The sequence below is a fragment of the Dendropsophus ebraccatus genome, chromosome 9 (genome assembly GCF_027789765.1).
Source record: "Dendropsophus ebraccatus isolate aDenEbr1 chromosome 9, aDenEbr1.pat, whole genome shotgun sequence".
Taxonomy (NCBI): Eukaryota; Metazoa; Chordata; class Amphibia; order Anura; family Hylidae; genus Dendropsophus; species Dendropsophus ebraccatus.
This window is the reverse complement of record NC_091462.1, coordinates 111,833,041-111,851,266: the sequence shown is the minus strand read 5'-3', so window position 1 is coordinate 111,851,266 and position 18,226 is coordinate 111,833,041. Positions and strand designations below refer to the sequence as shown.

At 45.0% G+C, this 18,226-nt stretch overlaps 1 protein-coding gene across 2 annotated transcripts; it reads left to right on the top strand.

Moving 5' to 3' along the window:
* The first annotated feature begins 10,253 nt into the window (after positions 1 to 10,253).
* LOC138801528 (arylamine N-acetyltransferase, pineal gland isozyme NAT-3-like) lies at positions 10,254 to 15,252 on the top strand. Of its 2 annotated transcripts, XM_069984440.1 has the most exons (3): positions 10,254 to 10,498; positions 10,860 to 10,899; positions 13,160 to 15,252. In XM_069984440.1, exons 1-3 carry the CDS (start codon positions 10,269 to 10,271, stop codon positions 13,991 to 13,993), a joined length of 1,104 nt encoding a protein of 367 aa, XP_069840541.1. In that variant the 5' UTR covers positions 10,254 to 10,268; the 3' UTR covers positions 13,994 to 15,252. The 2 variants fall into 2 exon arrangements, with proteins under 2 accessions (XP_069840541.1, XP_069840542.1); XM_069984441.1 differs by lacking the exon at positions 10,860 to 10,899 and having other exon boundaries at positions 10,420 to 10,498; positions 13,160 to 15,250.
* Positions 15,253 to 18,226: the final 2,974 nt, after the last annotated feature.

Genomic DNA, 18,226 nt, shown 5'->3' with positions numbered 1-18,226 from the left:
TTTTTTTATGCTTATAACCCTCTTATTTGGCATGTTTTGGCTGATGCTGTCAGGGTACCAAAATGTAAAAGTAGAGTTATGCATTACCAAAAATAATAGCATCATTATATTCTCTCTTTCTGGAGACCTGGTAAGGACAGGCAGTGTTAAGGGCAGGTGTTGTCCAGGGAATTTTATAGTGAAAGGGGTTATCCGGGTAACAAAAACAATATTTTAAACAATCCCACTTCCCACTACCACTCTATGTCTAATATACACGTATAACCTATCTTGCATCCTTTCCCTGTTTTTTCCTCATACTTTTTCGCTCTTGACATCTAAAATAATTTTCTCTATGTCCACTATGACAACACGCTGCTCCCTCCCCCCCCCCTTTGTAAGTGAAGTATAGGTACTAGAGAAGAGAGGTATTGGTTGATATTTAAATATGTTCCCATCGTGTCCATACGGGGCAAAATTATCAAAAACATATAAATGACACCATGGTAGACTAGCTAATCAGTTAAAACTTAGCGTTTAATTGTATAAATATAAAAAAATGCATGTAGAGTAAATTCAAAAGGTGAATATAATACCACAGTTACGGTTATGGTGTTGACAAAGGTCCACTGTGGTGTGTGTGAGAAAACTGGACCCTAGTCTGCCCCTGCCTATAGGTCTAAGGCCCGCCTGGTATAGGCGTCCCCTATGCCAGGTGAGGCTGGCCCTAAAATAGTTTGGGTCAATTACGTCACTTGCTAGGTCTGCATGTGGACAAGGGAGAGAGAGACACACACAGACGGGCGCCTCCTGATGTAGTATAGTAAAGTAGGGGATCTCATCAAGTGTGTTGATGAAGGCTCACCTGATGGAGTTGTGCTATAGAATAGGCACAACTCTATACAGCATATATATGGAGAAATACCGCTGCTCCAGCCGGAGAACCCCAAGCACGGGGTGTAGGACAAGATGCAAAGTGTGATCCAACAAGGAACACTGGACCCAAGAAGCCTACGGAATGGCAAATTGGCGCAGGTAGCTGAATCTCCAGGAAGGTGATCGTCAATAGTTGGTCGCAATAGACCAGCCGGACTCCGCAGGTAGGTAGAAATAATTTATTGGAAACAACGTGTTTCGGCCCTCCACATCCTAGGGGGCCTTTTTCAAGTAATACATACATCTAGCGGCGACTCGATTTAAAAAGGGAGTACACTTAATGAGGGATCCGGCTACTTCCGGGTTACAACAGCGGGTCACAGACACATAGTACATAAGTACAACATAAAGATTCATATAGTCCGATACTTCAAAACATCCAATCGGGTACCTTATAGCATCCGGAGTTGAGCCTTATTCTGTCGGAATTCATGATCTCACTTGCGACTGTCTTGTAATCCATAATCAGGCCGCTCGTAGTATCGCGAGAGGCATCCACGTGACCTGCGCAATGACGTGTCAGGTCAGCGTGGTAAGCTACTATAGCAATGACGTCTGTGATGCGCACTTTGCGTAGTCTTACGCAGAATGCGTGACAAGGTCCATAGATGTTAAAGTTCCGGACCAATTGTAAACAAAGGAAAACCGTTCGTACAGTTGACATGCACCATATGTAATTAGGGACAGAGATGTCTGCACAGCTTATATCCTAGTATTAGTGCACCAGTGTGTATAGTTAAGGTATCATGGTAGCTGTAATGCAAATATGCAAAATAGAAAGTCCCCATATCATATATAAAATATTAAATAAATAAAGCAGATCACTGAGCAGCATTGATTATGTAAACAAATAATATAACTCGGTGCCTGATATATACAGTAAATAAATAAATAGATATATTGATAAAAGTTATATTAACCCTTAGGGGACACAGCCAGTTTTCATTTTTGCGTTTTCGTTTTTCCCTCCTCGTGTATATAAGGCCATAGCGCCTGCATTTTTCCACCTAGAGACCCAAATGAGCCCTTATTTTTTTGCGCAACTAATTGTACTTTGCTATGGCAGATGTAATTTTTGCCTAAAATGTGTTGGGAAACCAGAAAAAAATTATATGTGTGGTGAAATTGAAAAAAAAAAATGTTTTTTTTTTATTTGGGGGGGGGGGGGTTGTTTTTACTATGTTCGCCCTGGGGTAAAACTGACTCGTTATATATGTTCCTTAAGTTGTTACGATTACAACGATATGTAACATGTATAACTTTTATTTGATTTGATGGCTTGTAAAAAATTAAAACCTTTTAAAGAAAATATATGTTCCTTAAAATCGCTCCATTCCCAGGCTTATAGCGCTTTTATCCTTTGGTCTATGGGTCTGTGTGAGGTGTCATTTTTTGCGCCATGATGTGATCTTTCTATCGGTACCTTGATTGCGCATATATGACTTTTTGATCGCTTTTTATTACAATTATTCTGGATTTGATGCGACCAAAAATGCGCAATTTTGCACTTTGGGATTTTTTTGCGCTGACGCCGTTTACCGTGTGAGATCAGGAATGTGATTAATTAATAGTTCGGGCGATTACGCACGCGGCAATAGCAAACATGTTTGTTTATTAATTAATTAATTTATTTTTATTTATAAAATGGGGAAAGGGGGGTGATTCAGACTTTTATTAGGGGAGGGGATTTTGTGTTATTAAAAATACATTTTTCTGTTACTTTACACATATACTAGAAGCCCCCCTGGGGGACTTCTAGTATATGCACTCTGATCTCTCATAGAGATCCATGCAGTATAGTTATACTGCATGAATCCATGAGATCGGTGTTCTATTACTTTTGGCTGCTGCAGCCAAAAGCAATAGAATGCCGAGCCGGGATCAGCGCCATTACGGAGCAGACCCCGGCCCGGGATGGATGCGGGGATCGCCCCCCCCGCAATCGCGCCGCAGGGGGGCGATCCCCCCACTAGACCACCAGGGATGCATATCAGCAAGTATTTAGAAGCAGCTGTCAACTTTGACAGCTGCTTCTAAGTACTTAATTAGCGGGCACGGCGATCGGACCGTGCCCGCTAATAGCCGCGATCCCGTGCTACATGCGGCACCCGGGATCGCGGCAGTTCAGAGGGGGTCTGAACTCCCATAGCGGCACGAGGACGTTCAATAACGTCCTGGTGCAGCTATGGGTTAAATAAATTTATTACTATTAACATTTTATATATATATATATATATATATATATATATATATATATATATTATATATTATAATATATATTATATATTTTGTCTCGCACCCCCTCCTGATAGTATGTAAGCTCATGCATGCGAGCAGGGACCTCACTCCTCATGTATGGATAATTATATGTATCTCTGTAATGTCGATTTTTTGTCTATGTATGTACCTCCAGAATTGTAAAGTGCTGCGGAATCTGTTGGCGCTATATAAATAAAAATTATTATTATTATTATATTATTGTATCTGAAATGACTAAAACAGTATAATAGTGCCATCTAGTGGACATAGAATATAACAACATTCAGGATTTCTTATTCTGTTGTGTATGATTATTTAATAAAAATACAGGAAACACATAGGTCTAGATTTATTCTGAATCCTCATGCTTGCTCTATACATTCATTTAAACCCTCCAGTATCAAATAATTTCTACCTACCTGCGGAGTCCAGCTGGTCTATTGCGACCATCTATTGACGATCACCTTCCTGGAGATTCAGCTACCTGTCCATTTGCCGTTCCGGAGCCTTCTTGGGTCCAGTGTTCCTTGTTGGATCACGCTTTGCATCTTGCATGTGGACAAGTAATAGGTAAGCGTCAAGCCTGTGTCTGTAAATCTTATGGGGCAATCAACAGTGATATCTGGTGCCTCTGTAGATCCGTCTCAATAAGACAGGTTGTGTCCCTCTGTCTTATTGGAACAAACTGGAACAACTCTTCGGACTCCCTCCCATCTCTCTCCCTGCCTGATAAACATTGGGAGGGGAGAGCTGAGGGGTGTATCAGCTTCAGTTCAGGAGCTTGGGAATGCCTTTTTGCATTGGAGAATAAAAGTATTTCTATGCTCTGGAAGGACATGGAAATGAAGGGTACCTGTCAGGATAGGGAGGTACAGATACGACAAGACAGTGGGCCCTAGGTCTGGTAACAAGTCAAGCAAAACAGGGATTAGGAGCGGGGATCGCAGGAGTAGACAGGGGAAGCTGGCACCAGGAAGTTAACCTAATAGCCAGCGCTGGGACTCAGCTCTGTTTTATGCTGACCAAGAGCCCTCTCCGGATCCTCATTGGACCGGTGCTCTGATCATCCAGGCTCCAGAGAGGCAGAGTAAACTGTTAGTCAAAGAACAGCTGCAACAATCAAGGCCAGTAGTGAGCAGTGTAACCCTTGCATTGCCAGGCTGAAAGAAAGCCATCGGCTGAAAGAAATGCGGGTGTGTCAACCAAAAGGCAAAAACAGGCCCAGTTCACATCAGGCTCAGTGCACATTCCTGACAGTACCCCCCCCCCCCCCTTTTATGAGGGGCCTCAGGACCCTTAACCAATGGACCCGGTTTCGAGGGATTGCATGCATGGTATTGCCGTACCAGACGTGGGGCATGCATCTTTTTCCCAGAAACCCAAGTACGTTCTTCTGGATTAATTATTTGTACAATGGCATATGGACCAATATACTTGGGTGCTAGTTTGCCGGATTGTATTCTTTTTTTAGGTTTCTGGTTGAGAGCCATACTTCCCTAGTACATACTGATGGCCAGGTATGCGTCTTTTATTGGCATGCTTTTGGTGAAGTTCTTGGGGTTTAACCAAGCTCTGATGAGCTTGAGCCCAAACTGTGCACAGTTTAGAGAACAGAGCTTCGACTGAGATGTTAACTGATTCGGCGGAGTGAGTGGAAGAGTACCTAGGGTTAAAACCATAGTTGCAAAAGAACGTTGCTTCAGATTGTTTGTTTAATGCAAACTCTGCCAATGAAATAAAGTCTCTCCATTTATCTTGAGCATCAGCCACAAAACACCTTAGAAATTCCTCGAGAGATTGATTTATCCTCTCAGTCTGCCCATTAGTCTGTGGGTGGAAGGCAGAGGAGAAGAACAAAGAGACCCTTAACCTACCACAGAACTCTCTCCAAAACTTGGCCACAAACTGAACACCTCTGTCGGAGACAATGTTCTCAGGGACACCATGCAAACATCGAATGTGGTTGATAAATAGCGTGGCAAGGGTACGAGTGTTAGGGAGTTTACATAGAGGGGCGAGATAGCACATCTTAGAAAATCTATCCTCCACCACCCATATTACAGTCTTACCCTTATTACAGTCTTACCCTTAGACAGTGGTAGGTCCGAGATATAATCCATGGAAATGTGTGGCCAAGGCATCGTAGGAACTGGTAGAGGGTGTAGGAACCCCTCAGGTGGCCTAAGAGGGACCTTAGACCGACCACATGTCTAACAAGCATCAACAAAATGTTTGACATCTCGGGCCCACGATGGCCACCAGTAATGTCGCGAGAGCAAATACTTCATTCCCGCCACCCCTGGGTGACCAGCTAAAACAGAACAATGAATTTCCTCCAAGACCCGGAGGCGAAGATTCGGGGGTACAAACAGGAGGGATTCCGGAGTATTGCGGGGCGCCAGGGTCTGAGACTCCGCGTTCTGTGTTACCAAGTTTGGTTGTAAGACTGACACAACAACACCGGGGTTCAGTATAGTATCAGACTGGTTCCTAGGAAAGTTCTCGATGTCGAAGCTGCGCGACAAGGCGTCAGCTTTGACGTTTTTGGAACCAGGCCGATAACTAACTTCGAAGTTGAACCGCGTTAAGAACAAGGCCCATCTAGCCTGATGTGGAGTGAGACGGGTAGCACTGTCAAGATACACCAGATTTTTATGATCGGTAAGCACTACCACCTTATATTTAGCACCTTTTAGGAAATGCCTCCACTCATTGAAGGCCATTTTTAAGGCTAGTAATTTGCGGTTGCAGATATCATAGTTAAACTCTGATTGAGACAACTTTCTGGAAAAGAATGCCACTGGACGCAGGTGAGATAAGACCGCTTCCACTCCTACCTCCGACGGTGGTCCTGGCTTGGAAGGACATTGCCGCACTTGGTGTCCTGCCTTCCCACAATACAAACACAGATTGTTTTTCAGGTGGTGTGCTTGTCTGACCTTGGCATCGGTGGAGTCTACCTGCATTGGATCCTCTGGCGTAGGTATGGCAGGAGGGGAAGGTTTAGGGTAGGAGCCTCAGATGGCTAATGTGATACTCTCCTCAAGAGACTCAGGGATGGGATAAGCCACCAGCATATCTTTTAACCGATTACTCAACCCCCGCACAGAACTGAAATTGAAGAGCAGAGTCATTCCAAGTGGAGATGCCACTCCACTGCCTAAACTCGGAACAGTACTCCTCCACTGGACGTCTGCCCTGTCTCAACCCTGTCAGTAGATGTTCAGCATTGGCTGCACTGTCGGGGTCATCATAAAGCAACCCCAATGCCAAAAAGAATTGGTCAACTGTCCGTAACTCGGTAGAGTCAGATGGCAAGGAGAAGGCCCATTCCTGTGGTGGGACATGAGTATGCCCACCTTCTGGGTCTCATCTCCAGAGGAGTGGGGACGTAACCTGAACAATAACTTACACCCCTCCTGGAAGGTTCGAAATTTTCTCCTGTGCCCGTGAATTCATTTGGCAGCTGGATGGGCGGCTCAGGAGGTGCTAGGGAGGTCATAGTAAGTTGTCGGGGAGCCGTCTCCTGTTCTTGGACCCTTACCGCTAACTCCTGCACCATGGTGTTGAGCTGGTGCATTTGGTCCACTATATTGGCCATGGCAGTCCTGTTGTCCATGAGGAAAACGACAGTCGGCCCTAGGCGGCCATGGACAACCACGAAGGCGTTCCCTACGCCGTAACAGGATAGACAAACAAACACAATAAAGGATAGTGAACAAGCCAAGTCAGAACCAAACAGACAACGCGGTACAAAATCAGCAAACAATCGGATAGTCAAATAGGCCGGAGGTCAGATAACAAGTCGCGCAAAACAGAGGAATTAGGAACGGGGATCGCAGGAGTAGACAGAGAAGCTGGGACCAGGGAGTTAACCTAATAGCCAGCAAGGTAATGCTGTTTCTGACTACTATATATAATGGATCAGGAGCCTGGACCAAAGGCTGATTGGTCCGGCCTCCTGAATGCAGGCTGAGTGGCAGAGCGATCCGTCACTCAGACTGAGTGGAGAAGCCGCTCAGCTGAGTTGGCAGCTGGGTGCTTGTCACGTGAGCCTGCTTCGTCCCTGGTTGTCAGGGACACCGTCGGGTCTCCATGATGTCACCCGGCTCCGACAGGCGAAGCGACTGCGCTCCCGCCCCGGCTGCTGGAGCCGAGCCAGAGGAGGACGCCACAGGATCCCAGTTAGGTAAGTTCCTGACAGGATCCTAATACACAGAGTAATTGCAAAGTGCTAAATGATTGCAAACGAGTGCTTTTGGGAACACGACCTGAAATCATTCACCATAATTCGTTAATCAATGTGACGATCGCAATTACGATCGTTCATATACTTTAGTCTACGGACGTTCATAATTATGATTGAACGGTGTGTACATTAAAGCAAAAGGCTTACGAACGATTAGTGACAATTTTATGATCAGCTCAAAAGGTGCGATCAACGGCATGCGTGCAAATTTTCGCTGATCGCTTGATCGTTGCCTGCTTACACAGGTAAAGATTATCGCTTAAATTTGAATGATATAACGATTTTCCGCACAATAATATTTCCCTGTAATAGGGTCCTAACCTAAACCACTCACCCACCACATCCCCTTCGAGCGAAAAACTACACCCTGTGCAAAAACACAAAATAAACCAGAATAATGGGGCAAAAAGAATGATAAATATGCCCCAAAGTCTCTTTATCTGTGGCCAGATGGCCTGAATCGATCCCCCATGTGTGGGTTTCCTGGTGAAGCGGCAAGTGACAGAGACGCCAAAGCATAGTCGCACCCTGTGTGTGTCACGGCACCGCTGTGTGTATGGGACACGTTGAGCAGCAGTCGTCTCCGGAGGGAGGGTGAGTATGAAATGTATGTTTGTCAGTTTTTTTTTGTCTTTTTTTTAATGCCGGAGTTGTCTGTGAGTGTGACATGGTGGAGTGTGGTCTGTGAGTGTGACATAGTGGAGTGTGGTGTATGAATGTGACATGGTGGAGTGTGCTGTGAGTGTGACATGGTGGTGTGTGAGTGTGACATGGTGGAGTGTGGTGGGTGAGTGTGACATGATGGAGTGTGGTAAGTGTGTGTGACATGGGGGAGTGTGCTGTGTGGGTGTGACATAGTGGTGTGTGAGTGTGACATGAAGTGTACTGTGTGAGTGTGACATGGTGTGTGAGTGTGACGTGGTGGAGTGTGGTGTCTGAGTGTGACATGGTGGAGTGTGTGTGAGTGTGACATGGTTTAGTGTGTGTGTGTGAGACATGGTGGTGTGTGAGTGTGACATGGTGGAGTGTGGTGTGTGAGTGTGACATGGTAGAGTGGTGTGTGACATGGTGGAGTGTGGTGGGTGAGTGTGACATGATGGAGTGTGGTTTGTGAGTGACATGATGGAGTGTGGTAAGTGTGTGTGACATGGGGGAGTGTGCTGTGTGGGTGTGACATAGTGGTGTGTGAGTGTGACATGGTGGAGAGTGGTTTGTGAGTGTGACATGATGGAGTGTGGTAAGTGTGTGTGACATGGTGGAATGTGGTAAGTGTGTGTGACATGGGGGAGTGTGCTGTGTGGGTGTGACATAGTGGTGTGTGAGTGTGACATGGAGTGTACTGTGTGAGTGTGACATGGTGTGTGAGTGTGACATGGTGGAGTGTGGTGTCTGAGTGTGACATGGTGGAGTGTGTGTGAGTGTGACATGGTTCAGTGTGTGTGTGTGTGTGTGTGTGTGAGACATGGTGGTGTGTGAGTGTGACATGGTAGAGTGGTGTGTGACATGGTGGAGTGTGGTGTGTGAGTGTGACATGGTAGAGTGGTGTGTGACATGGTGGAGTGTGGTGTGTGAGTGTGACATGGTAGAGTGGTGTGTGACATGGTGGAGTGTGGTGTGGTCCCTGTGTGACAATGCCGCATGTTATAGAGTTGGCATGAGTGCCCTGGCATGATATGGGTGGCAGAGGATAATCTGGGCACGGGGAAAGAGAGCGAACTCCAGAGATTATACATCAAACATTAACAGGTTCTGCAATACTGTATAATGGGATCAATATCTAACAAACTGCAGATTCAGCAATCACCTCCGACCCCGCTGCACTATGCACCCCAATGCCTATGACCTAACAGCACCACATCACCCATGACCTCACAGCACCCCAATATCTATGACCTAACAGCACCCCATCACCCATGACCTCACAGCACCCCATCACCCATGACCTAACTGTACTCCATCACCTATTATGACCTGTCTTGCTCAAGACATCACTGCACCATTCTCTGCCACCTCACTGTACCACCACATCTATATCCTCACTGTACCCCCATATCTATGTCCTCTCTGTACCCCCACATCTATATCCTCACTGTACCCCCATATTTATGTCCTCTCTGTACCCCCACATCTATATCCTCACTACCCCCACATCTGTATCCTCACTGTACCCCCACATCTGTATCCTCACTGTACCCCCACATATATATCCTCACTGTACGCACACATCTGTATCCTCACTGTACCCCCACATCTATATCCTCACTGTTCCCCCATATCTATGTCCTCACTGCACCCCCACATCTATATCCTCACTGTACCCCACATCTATGTCCTCACTGTACCCCCACATCTATATCTTCACTGTCCCCACACATTTATATCCTCACTGTACCCCTCATCTATATCCTCACGGTACCCCCACATCTATAACCTCACTGCACCCCCACATCTATATCCTCACTGTACCCCACATCTATATCCTCACTGTACCCCCACATCTATATCCTCACTGTACCCCCATATCTATATCCTCATTGTACCCCCATATCTATATCCTCACTGTACCCCCACATCTATATAATCACTGTACCCCCACATCTATATCCTCACTGTACCCCACATCTATAACCTGATTGTACCCCCATATCTATAACCTGACTGTACCCCCACATCTATATCCTCACCTGCAGGACAGGGCTGGATAGCTGCTGGTATTTATTACTGTCGGTCACCACTGTGGGGCAGCACCTTGGTGTGGATGTACGGTGGCCGTGTAGACTCTTCCATGTGGCCGTACACCAGAGCTGTGTCCTCGTGTGATCCTGTGTGACGTAGCTTAGAAACTATGGTGTGGGAGGAAGAAGCTGTGATAACAAGTGTGCCCCGTCCTGTGCTGCTCCGATACACAGAGGAGAGGCCTCCGCACAGACTTTCATCCCGGGGGACTTCCCCTTTAAATGATTGTCTAATACTCCCAGCCCTCAGTGCTGTGACCTCTCTGTCCGGGACGTTACGTGGAAATCACTCGATTATTCCGGACTCCCGGGGTTACACGTCCTGTGGGAGCTTTATAAGGTAGGTGACTTGGGATACGGTGGGGGGGGGTTGCTTCACGTACTGCGGCTGTCATTCAACCTAAACCTGAATAATATACCGACGGCCGTAGCCTTGATGTACTTCACTATATGTGCTTAACCTTTATCATTACATACAGTATATGTGTTTTATGTGACTCATTGATGTTAGCACAAGGGCCCTGTGGCTTATGCAGTCACTTACTGACATTACCCTCTAACTCACCAGGTTTATATTCTTACATGTTTTACTGATCTGTCTTAGTCTTTTACTTTTATTATTCTAAACTTTACATTAGAACCTTTATACCTCAGGTTCAAGGACTGATATTTTTTCCTCTTTTTTCTTTTAACACAACAAGTCAAGCCCATCTGTTACCTCAGCAAACTTATCCCTTACAGGTGAGCTACACCTCTTCTTTTTTGTTCTGTAATACTAGTTATATCCCTGTATATAGGAGCAGTATTATAGTAGGTATATTCCTGTATATAGGAGCAGTATTATAGTAGGTATCAGGTAAGAAAAAGAGTGCTGCACCTCACACCTATGGCTGATACTAGTACCTCTCGGCTGCATAAAAAACATCAGAATTCTGTATGTGAATTGATCAAGCCACACTGCCCCATGTACCTCGTGCAGGTATCTGATACACATGGGTCCCTACACTAAGTCCTACACTAAGTCCACTCTGTTTCTTCCCTGAACCGCATTATAGTAGGTATATTCCTGTATATAGGAGCAGTATTATAGTAGTTATATTCCTTATATAGGGGCAGTATTATAGTAGTTATATCCCTGTATATAGGGGCAGTATTATAGTAGTTATATTCCTGTATATAGGAGCAGTATTATAGTAGTTATATTCTTGTATATAGGGGCAGTATTATAGTAGTTATATCCCTGTATATAGGGGCAGTATTATAGTAGTTATATTTTTGTATATAGGAGCAGTATTATAGTAGTTATGGTTCAGGGAAGAAACAGAGTGCTGCACCTCACACCTATGGCTGATACTAGTGCCGCTAGGCTAAATAAAAAACACATCAGAATTTTGTGTATGAATTGATCAAGCCATACTGCCCCATGTACCTCGTGCCGGTATCTGATACACATGGGTCCCTACACTAAGTCCACACCGTGCCAGTCAGTGGCCACCAACCCCGCAGGCGTGCACAGCCAGGGAACGGGGGCCATGGGACGGCCCTGCGACCCCCATGCCACAGGACCAGACCCAAAAACACCACACCAGAACCCGGCCAGCACCGCCGGCGGAGAAGGTCGCCCCCAAGCAGCACAAGTCTGGATAAGGAATTACACTCACCATAGCTGCAGCAAACAGAATGGGAAAAAAACAGGAGGGATTAAAACCATGTGCACTCAGGTGTCTCCTGCTAATTGCGGTCATGTGGGTCTCACCAGGAGGAGTGCAAAACACGGAGAAAAGAGAGAAACAAAATGCGGTTCAGGGAAGAAACAGAGTGCTGCACCTCACACCTATGGCTGATACTAGTGCCGCTTGGCTAAATAAAAAACATCAGAATTTTGTGTATGAATTGATCAAGCCATACTGCCCCATGTACCTCGTGCCGGTATCTGATACACATGGGTCCCTACACTAAGTCCACACCGTGCCAGTCAGTGGCCACCAACCCCGCAGGCGTAGTAGTTATATTCCTGTATATAGGAGCAGTATTATAGTAGTTATATTCCTGTATATTGGGAGCAGTATTATAGTAGTTATATTCCTGTATATAGGAGCAGTATTATAGTAGTTATATTCCTGTATATAGGAGCAGTATTATAGTAGTTATATTCCTGTATATAGGGAGCAGTATTATAGTAGTTATATTCCTGTATATAGGAGCAGTATTATAGTAGTTATATCCCTGTATATAGGGGGCAGTATTATAGTAGTTATATTCCTGTATATAGGAGCAGTATTATAGTAGGTATATTCCTGTATATAGGGGCAGTATTATAGTAGTTATATTCCTGTATATAGGAGCAGTGTTATAGTAGTTATATTCCTGTATATAGGAGCAGTATTAAAGTAGTTATATTCCAATATATAGGAGCAGTATTATAGTAGTTATATTCCTGTATATAGGAGCAGTATTATAGTAGTTATATTCCTGTATATAGGGGGCAGTATTATAGTAGTTATATTCCTGTATATAGGGGGCAATATTTTAGTAGTTATGGCAACAATAGAAGCGGGCACTCACCACTGTATCACCGTTGAATGCTTTATTGATCCGGGTGGACACGCAGCAGGGAAGGGGGAAGATGGAGGAGTGGGTGCAAGCCAACAAACGTTTTCATGCAATTACGTGCTTCGTCAGGTCTTGAATATTCTTGTATATAGGGGCAGTATTATATTAGTTATATTCCTGTATATAGGGGGCAGTATTATAGTAGTTATATTCTTGTAAATAGGAGCAGTATTATAGTAGTTATATTAGTATAGTATATTTGTTATATTCTTGTATAAAGGAGCTGTATTATAGTAGTTATATACAATAGCTTAGTATTTGTATTCTTGTACATTGTATTATATTAGGTATACTATTGCCCTCTGTTTTGTGTATTGAATGTTTATGACTTATAATAACACTTTTTGCACCTGTATTTGTAATAATCCTTGGATATGTAATTGTATAGGACACCTGCCACATGATGGACCTGAAGGCTTACCTCCAGAGGGTGAATATGACAGACACAGGACCCCCCTCCCTCTCCGAATTACGGGAATTACACCGCCACCATGTACACTCTGTGCCCTTCGAAAGTCTCAGCATTCACAGTGGGGAAAAAATTATCTTTGACATTTCATGGATATTTGACAAAATAGTTGTAAGACACAGAGGTGGTTTCTGTTTTGAGAACAATGGTCTTTTCTTATGGGTGCTACAACAGCTGGGCTACCAACCACGAGTACTAGCGGCCAGGGTGAGGAACCCAAAAAATGGTACATATACCCCACCATTTTCCCATTTAATAATGACAGTAGAACTAGAAGGAAGAAGATGGCTTTGTGATGTTGGTTTTGGGGAAGGAATCTCTGAGCCGGTTCCATTAGAGGCTGGATGGGAAGAAGAACAGGACAGCGGTGTGTTTAGGTTACGGGTAGAAGGAGATGAGTGGCACATGGAGAGGAAAGAGGAAGAATCCTGGAGATGTCTCTACAAGTTTACTCTTGAAGAGTGGATATTTGAAGACTTCCGGGGTATGTGTGAATATCTCCAGACATCGGCCACTTCATTATTTGTCCAAAAATCCTTCTGTTCTCTACTTCGCCCATATGGAAGACTGACGTACCTTGGGCACCGACTGACCAGCATCGAGTACACCAAGGGAGGTGGAAGTGTGAAGACCACTCAGGATTTGACTGATGAGGAGATCCCTGAAATACTCAAAGATAAATTTGGGACTGTCCTGAGTGGAAAACTAATTCCAAAGGATGAAGATGTTGTGGTCCCAAATACATCTCAATAATCAGTGGGTGACTTGTAGCTAAAAATGGTGGCCGTTGATTTCTCAAGATTTTATGCATAGACTTCTTACCATTCCAATCCTTTTAGCAAGAAATGATTGACTTCCTATCTGCTCTTATGGATGTGCCTGTTCCATTAGATTCTCCGATCTATTTATTTGATGTCTTTTTAGAAGAGACTCTGCAACATCATGTTCAGATTTTCTTTAAAGCTGACATATAAAGGCCATTACGGCCAATAATCATCTGGTGTAATACAAGTCAACGATCAGCCGATATGAACGATGTGATTGATTGGCTCGTTATTGATTGGCTCCAGAACTTGGCTCTACTTGCACCCAGTAGTCCTGTTACCCACTACCTACTTACATATTCCCCCTCAAATAAAAAGCTCCATACTCATGAAAGATACCATAATAGTATGGAAAGAAACTTGTAAAGTCCTTAAGCTCCCATTTCTCCTGTCCAAAAGTATGCCCTTTTTTGGTCACTCCAAAACACCCTGGGGGTGCAGGCCTCCTTGGGGGGTTATCTGGAGAAGTAAAGGCCTTACTCATGCAGGAAATGTAATGAACATCAGAAGTCGTCCAAAAATTCAGCTTAAACTGGCACGCGCGTTTTGTTCTATAGGTTGACCAACCTATCGATGGAATCTCCATCACACACACTAGATGCTATCATAGTTAGTACCCCGCACAAGCCAATAATAACTAACCTTTATGATGCCCTCAGAAATGTGTTCCTAAACATAAACCCTAAGGTACTTTTCCCCACATTGATGGAGTGGACTGGTGATCAAGATATTCAGGAGCACATCCTTCATGGTGGCACACAAGTGTATCATTAATGAGAGATGGAGAGGAACGTACTATAAGTTATCACACACTGCCTTATCAACATACGACCCTCTTAACATTTCCCAGACTGAATAACAGCATGTCCAAAATGTCAAACGGCATTCACCAATCTGTGGCATGGGGTCTCGGACTGCCTATACACAGAAACCTATGGAGTAAGGTATCAGACTATATGGCCAGTCACTGGAAGGTCAGAATACCAACCACCCCTCAGCCCTATATCTTCCTCCAACTTCCACCAACATCAGATGAGGAAACTGCAGAAATACCAGACATGATTCACATTGTCTTCCTTGTAGCCTTAAAGCGACTCTGTACCCACAATCTGTCCCCCCAAAACCATAGCTGCTTTTAATCCAAGATCTGTCCTGGGGTCCGTTTGGCAGGAGATGCAGTTATTGTCTTAAAAACAACTTTTAATCCTACAGCACTGTGTCTAACGGCCGGGGCTTACATTTGTATATGCATTAGGCTGGCACAACCTCTCTGTCCTTCCTCCCCACCCTCCTCATTATTAGGAATGATCCAGGAACATTTACTGCTGTTTGAGCTTTGCACAGGTGTATCCAGCCCATGATCATTAAACACACAGGTGGGGAATAGGAAGCAATCTGCCTGGAATATTCCTAATGATGAGGAGGGTGGGGAGGAAGGACAGAGAGGGTGTGCCAGCCTAATGCATATACAAATGTAAGCCCCGGCCGTTAGACACAGCGCTACCGGATTAAAAGTTGTTTTTATGACAATAACTGCATCACCTGCCGAACGGACCCCAGGACAGATCTTGGATTAAAAGCAGCTATCCGAAGGTACAAGTGGTTTGGGGGGGGGGGGGGGGCAGATTGTGGGTACAGAGTCGCTTTAAGGTGTCTCTTCCATGAATGGTTGGCAGCGACCACTCCGAACATCTCTACGGTAGTCTCTAACCTTAAGTTTCTTTTTGGGATAGATGGGATCTTTGCTGAGCAGCACGAAAATAAAGGCACAAAAAAAATCTTTACTCGCTGAAAGACATTCCTAGAAACCCACTTCCAAAAACCACCTTGCCAACACACTGAGAGCTTTTCGTCTCTCTCCGCCTAGCTACTTGGCCGGTGGACGATCCAGTTAGCCACGTGGCTTATATTTTGTTGATCATTCATCTGACACTCCCAATGGGTTCGGTCGACATTGTGTGAGGAGGTATATGCCATAATGTCCACTATGTTCCCTTGTCTAGTTCTAATGATTGTATGTAAATTGGTTATTGGTTTTCTTTTTTTCCTGTGTGTGTATTTTTTATTCTGTATCTGGAATGTTTGTTATAATGAAAATTGCCAAAATCTTTATTAAAAGTATGCTAAAAAAGATGGCTGCCTCCATAATAATGTACAAAAAAAGAGGTAAAAATAAATTACAATCAGAAAGTAAAAACAGATTAGAAAAAAAGAACATGTTCCAGTATCAGAGTGTAATCAGTACAAGAATATCCAGGTGACACCTGATGGACCTGAGACCCCCACCACACTCTCAACATGGAAACACCTAGTAAATACTTGTTAGGAACCGGACAATACAAGACAGTGAGCCCTAAGCTTAGCCCCGCCCACTGTCCTCTACCTATTTGCCACAATCCGCCCAAAGATGGCGGCGAGCAACTGGGCGGCAGTCCCTACACTGGCTAGGTGGGACACAAAGACAAGACAGACAGACAAAACACAATAAAGAATGGTCGACAGTCCGGGTCACAACAATCGGGGAGCGCAGTACAAAAACACAATCCAAAAAGCAAGGTCAATAAACAGGCAGTATGGTGAGGGGCAGGCAGCAAGCAGGGATAGTCAGAATACAAGGCAAAGTAGTCAGAAAAAACAGAGCTAAACAGAGGCAGAAGCAGGCTGAGACAAGCTCAATAACCAGCAATGAGTGCAGAGACTGAGGTAGTTATATAGTAGGAGGCCAAGGTTCTGATCAAGAACATAATTGGACCATCCCCCTGAACTCCAAGCACAGACACCTGAGAACAAAACAGATCCACTGGCAGGAAGACCTGTCAGTCACAGCAGAACCAAAACACAGATTAACCCAGACATGGCCAGACAGAACTCAGCAGGTGAAGTCGGGTGTGTCTCCCAACATATAAACCAGTGTTCACACATTGCAAACAAAAACACAGAAACAGAAGACAAGAATATCAGCGCCTTCTCGGCCGCACAGCACGAGCCGAGGGGCGCATAATGCTCTGCAAAGATACCATCCTGACAGTACCCCCCCTTTTACGAGGGGCCTCAGGACCCTCACAGGACTCAACTTTACTTAGAAGATTGCCATCTGACTCCCATTCATCAGAAGAAGAGTCCATGGCATGTAGAACAGGTTTACTGACAGGACGAGCAGAAGAACATGATAAATTCACATCAGATATGGGCAAATCAGTTACAGTAGGGCTTGAAATATTAATTTCACATGAGGGTACCTGTGCGCCCAAGTGACCTTCCTGGGAGTCACCTGGACGCCGATGATCCGGGAGCCGGTTAGCTTGCCGCTTGGGACGCTTGTGGCAGAAACTGATGTAATGGCCACTGTCACCACAATAGTAACATAGACCGTTGTGTCTCCGGTATTCTTGCCTAGTCCTGGCGTCCAATAGTCCCAGCTGCATGGGCTCGTCCTCATGAATATCAGGGATATCAACAGAGTTTTTGACAGAGCAGGGGACAGAGGTCTTAGAAGGGTCAGAGCCTACTTTCTCCCTATGTCTGTCACGGAGCCTACGGTCTATGCGAATAGCCAAATTCATGGCCTGTTTTAGGGTGGAAGGATCGGGATGTCCTGTCCAGGCATCCTTAATGCCATCAGATAACCCCTGCTTAAATTTGCATCTAAGCGCAGGATCATTCCACCCAGATGGAACGCACCACTGGCGGAACTCTGCACAATACTTCTCCACCGGTCGTTTGCCCTGTCTCAAAACTGTCAACTGTCTCTCAGCTGCTGCTGCCCTGTCAGGGTCATCATACAGTAGTTCCAAGGCCGAGAAAAACTGATCCACAGAAGACAATTCATTGGCATCTGGAGGCAAAGAAAAGGCCCACTCCTGCGGAGGTCCTTGCAAGAGTGACATAATGATGCCCACTCTCTGGCTCTCATCCCCAGAGGACCGGGGACAAAGTCTAAAAAACAACTTACATCCCTCTCTGAAAATTTGAAAGGCCCTTCTCTCGCCTTTGAACCTATCAGGAAGCTGCACTGGAGGTTCTGGGGGAGCAGCAGCAGATAGCATGGCATTTTGGCCCAGGAAAGACTCTACCTGCTGCACCCGTTGCGTAAGGTCCAGAACAAGCTGGTTGAGACTTTGCATTTGCCCAACCAGAGCTTCCATGGGGTCCATAGCAAGGT

Coding starts and splice junctions, on each gene's coding strand:
- LOC138801528 (XM_069984440.1), top strand. CDS start 10,269: ATGGTGTGGGAGGAAGAAGCTGTGATAACAAGTGTGCCCCGTCCTGTG. Junction 10,499..10,859: donor TCCTGTGGGAGCTTTATAAG/GTAGGTGACTTG, acceptor TAACACAACAAG/TCAAGCCCATCTGTTACCTC. Junction 10,900..13,159: donor AGCAAACTTATCCCTTACAG/GTGAGCTACACC, acceptor GTAATTGTATAG/GACACCTGCCACATGATGGA.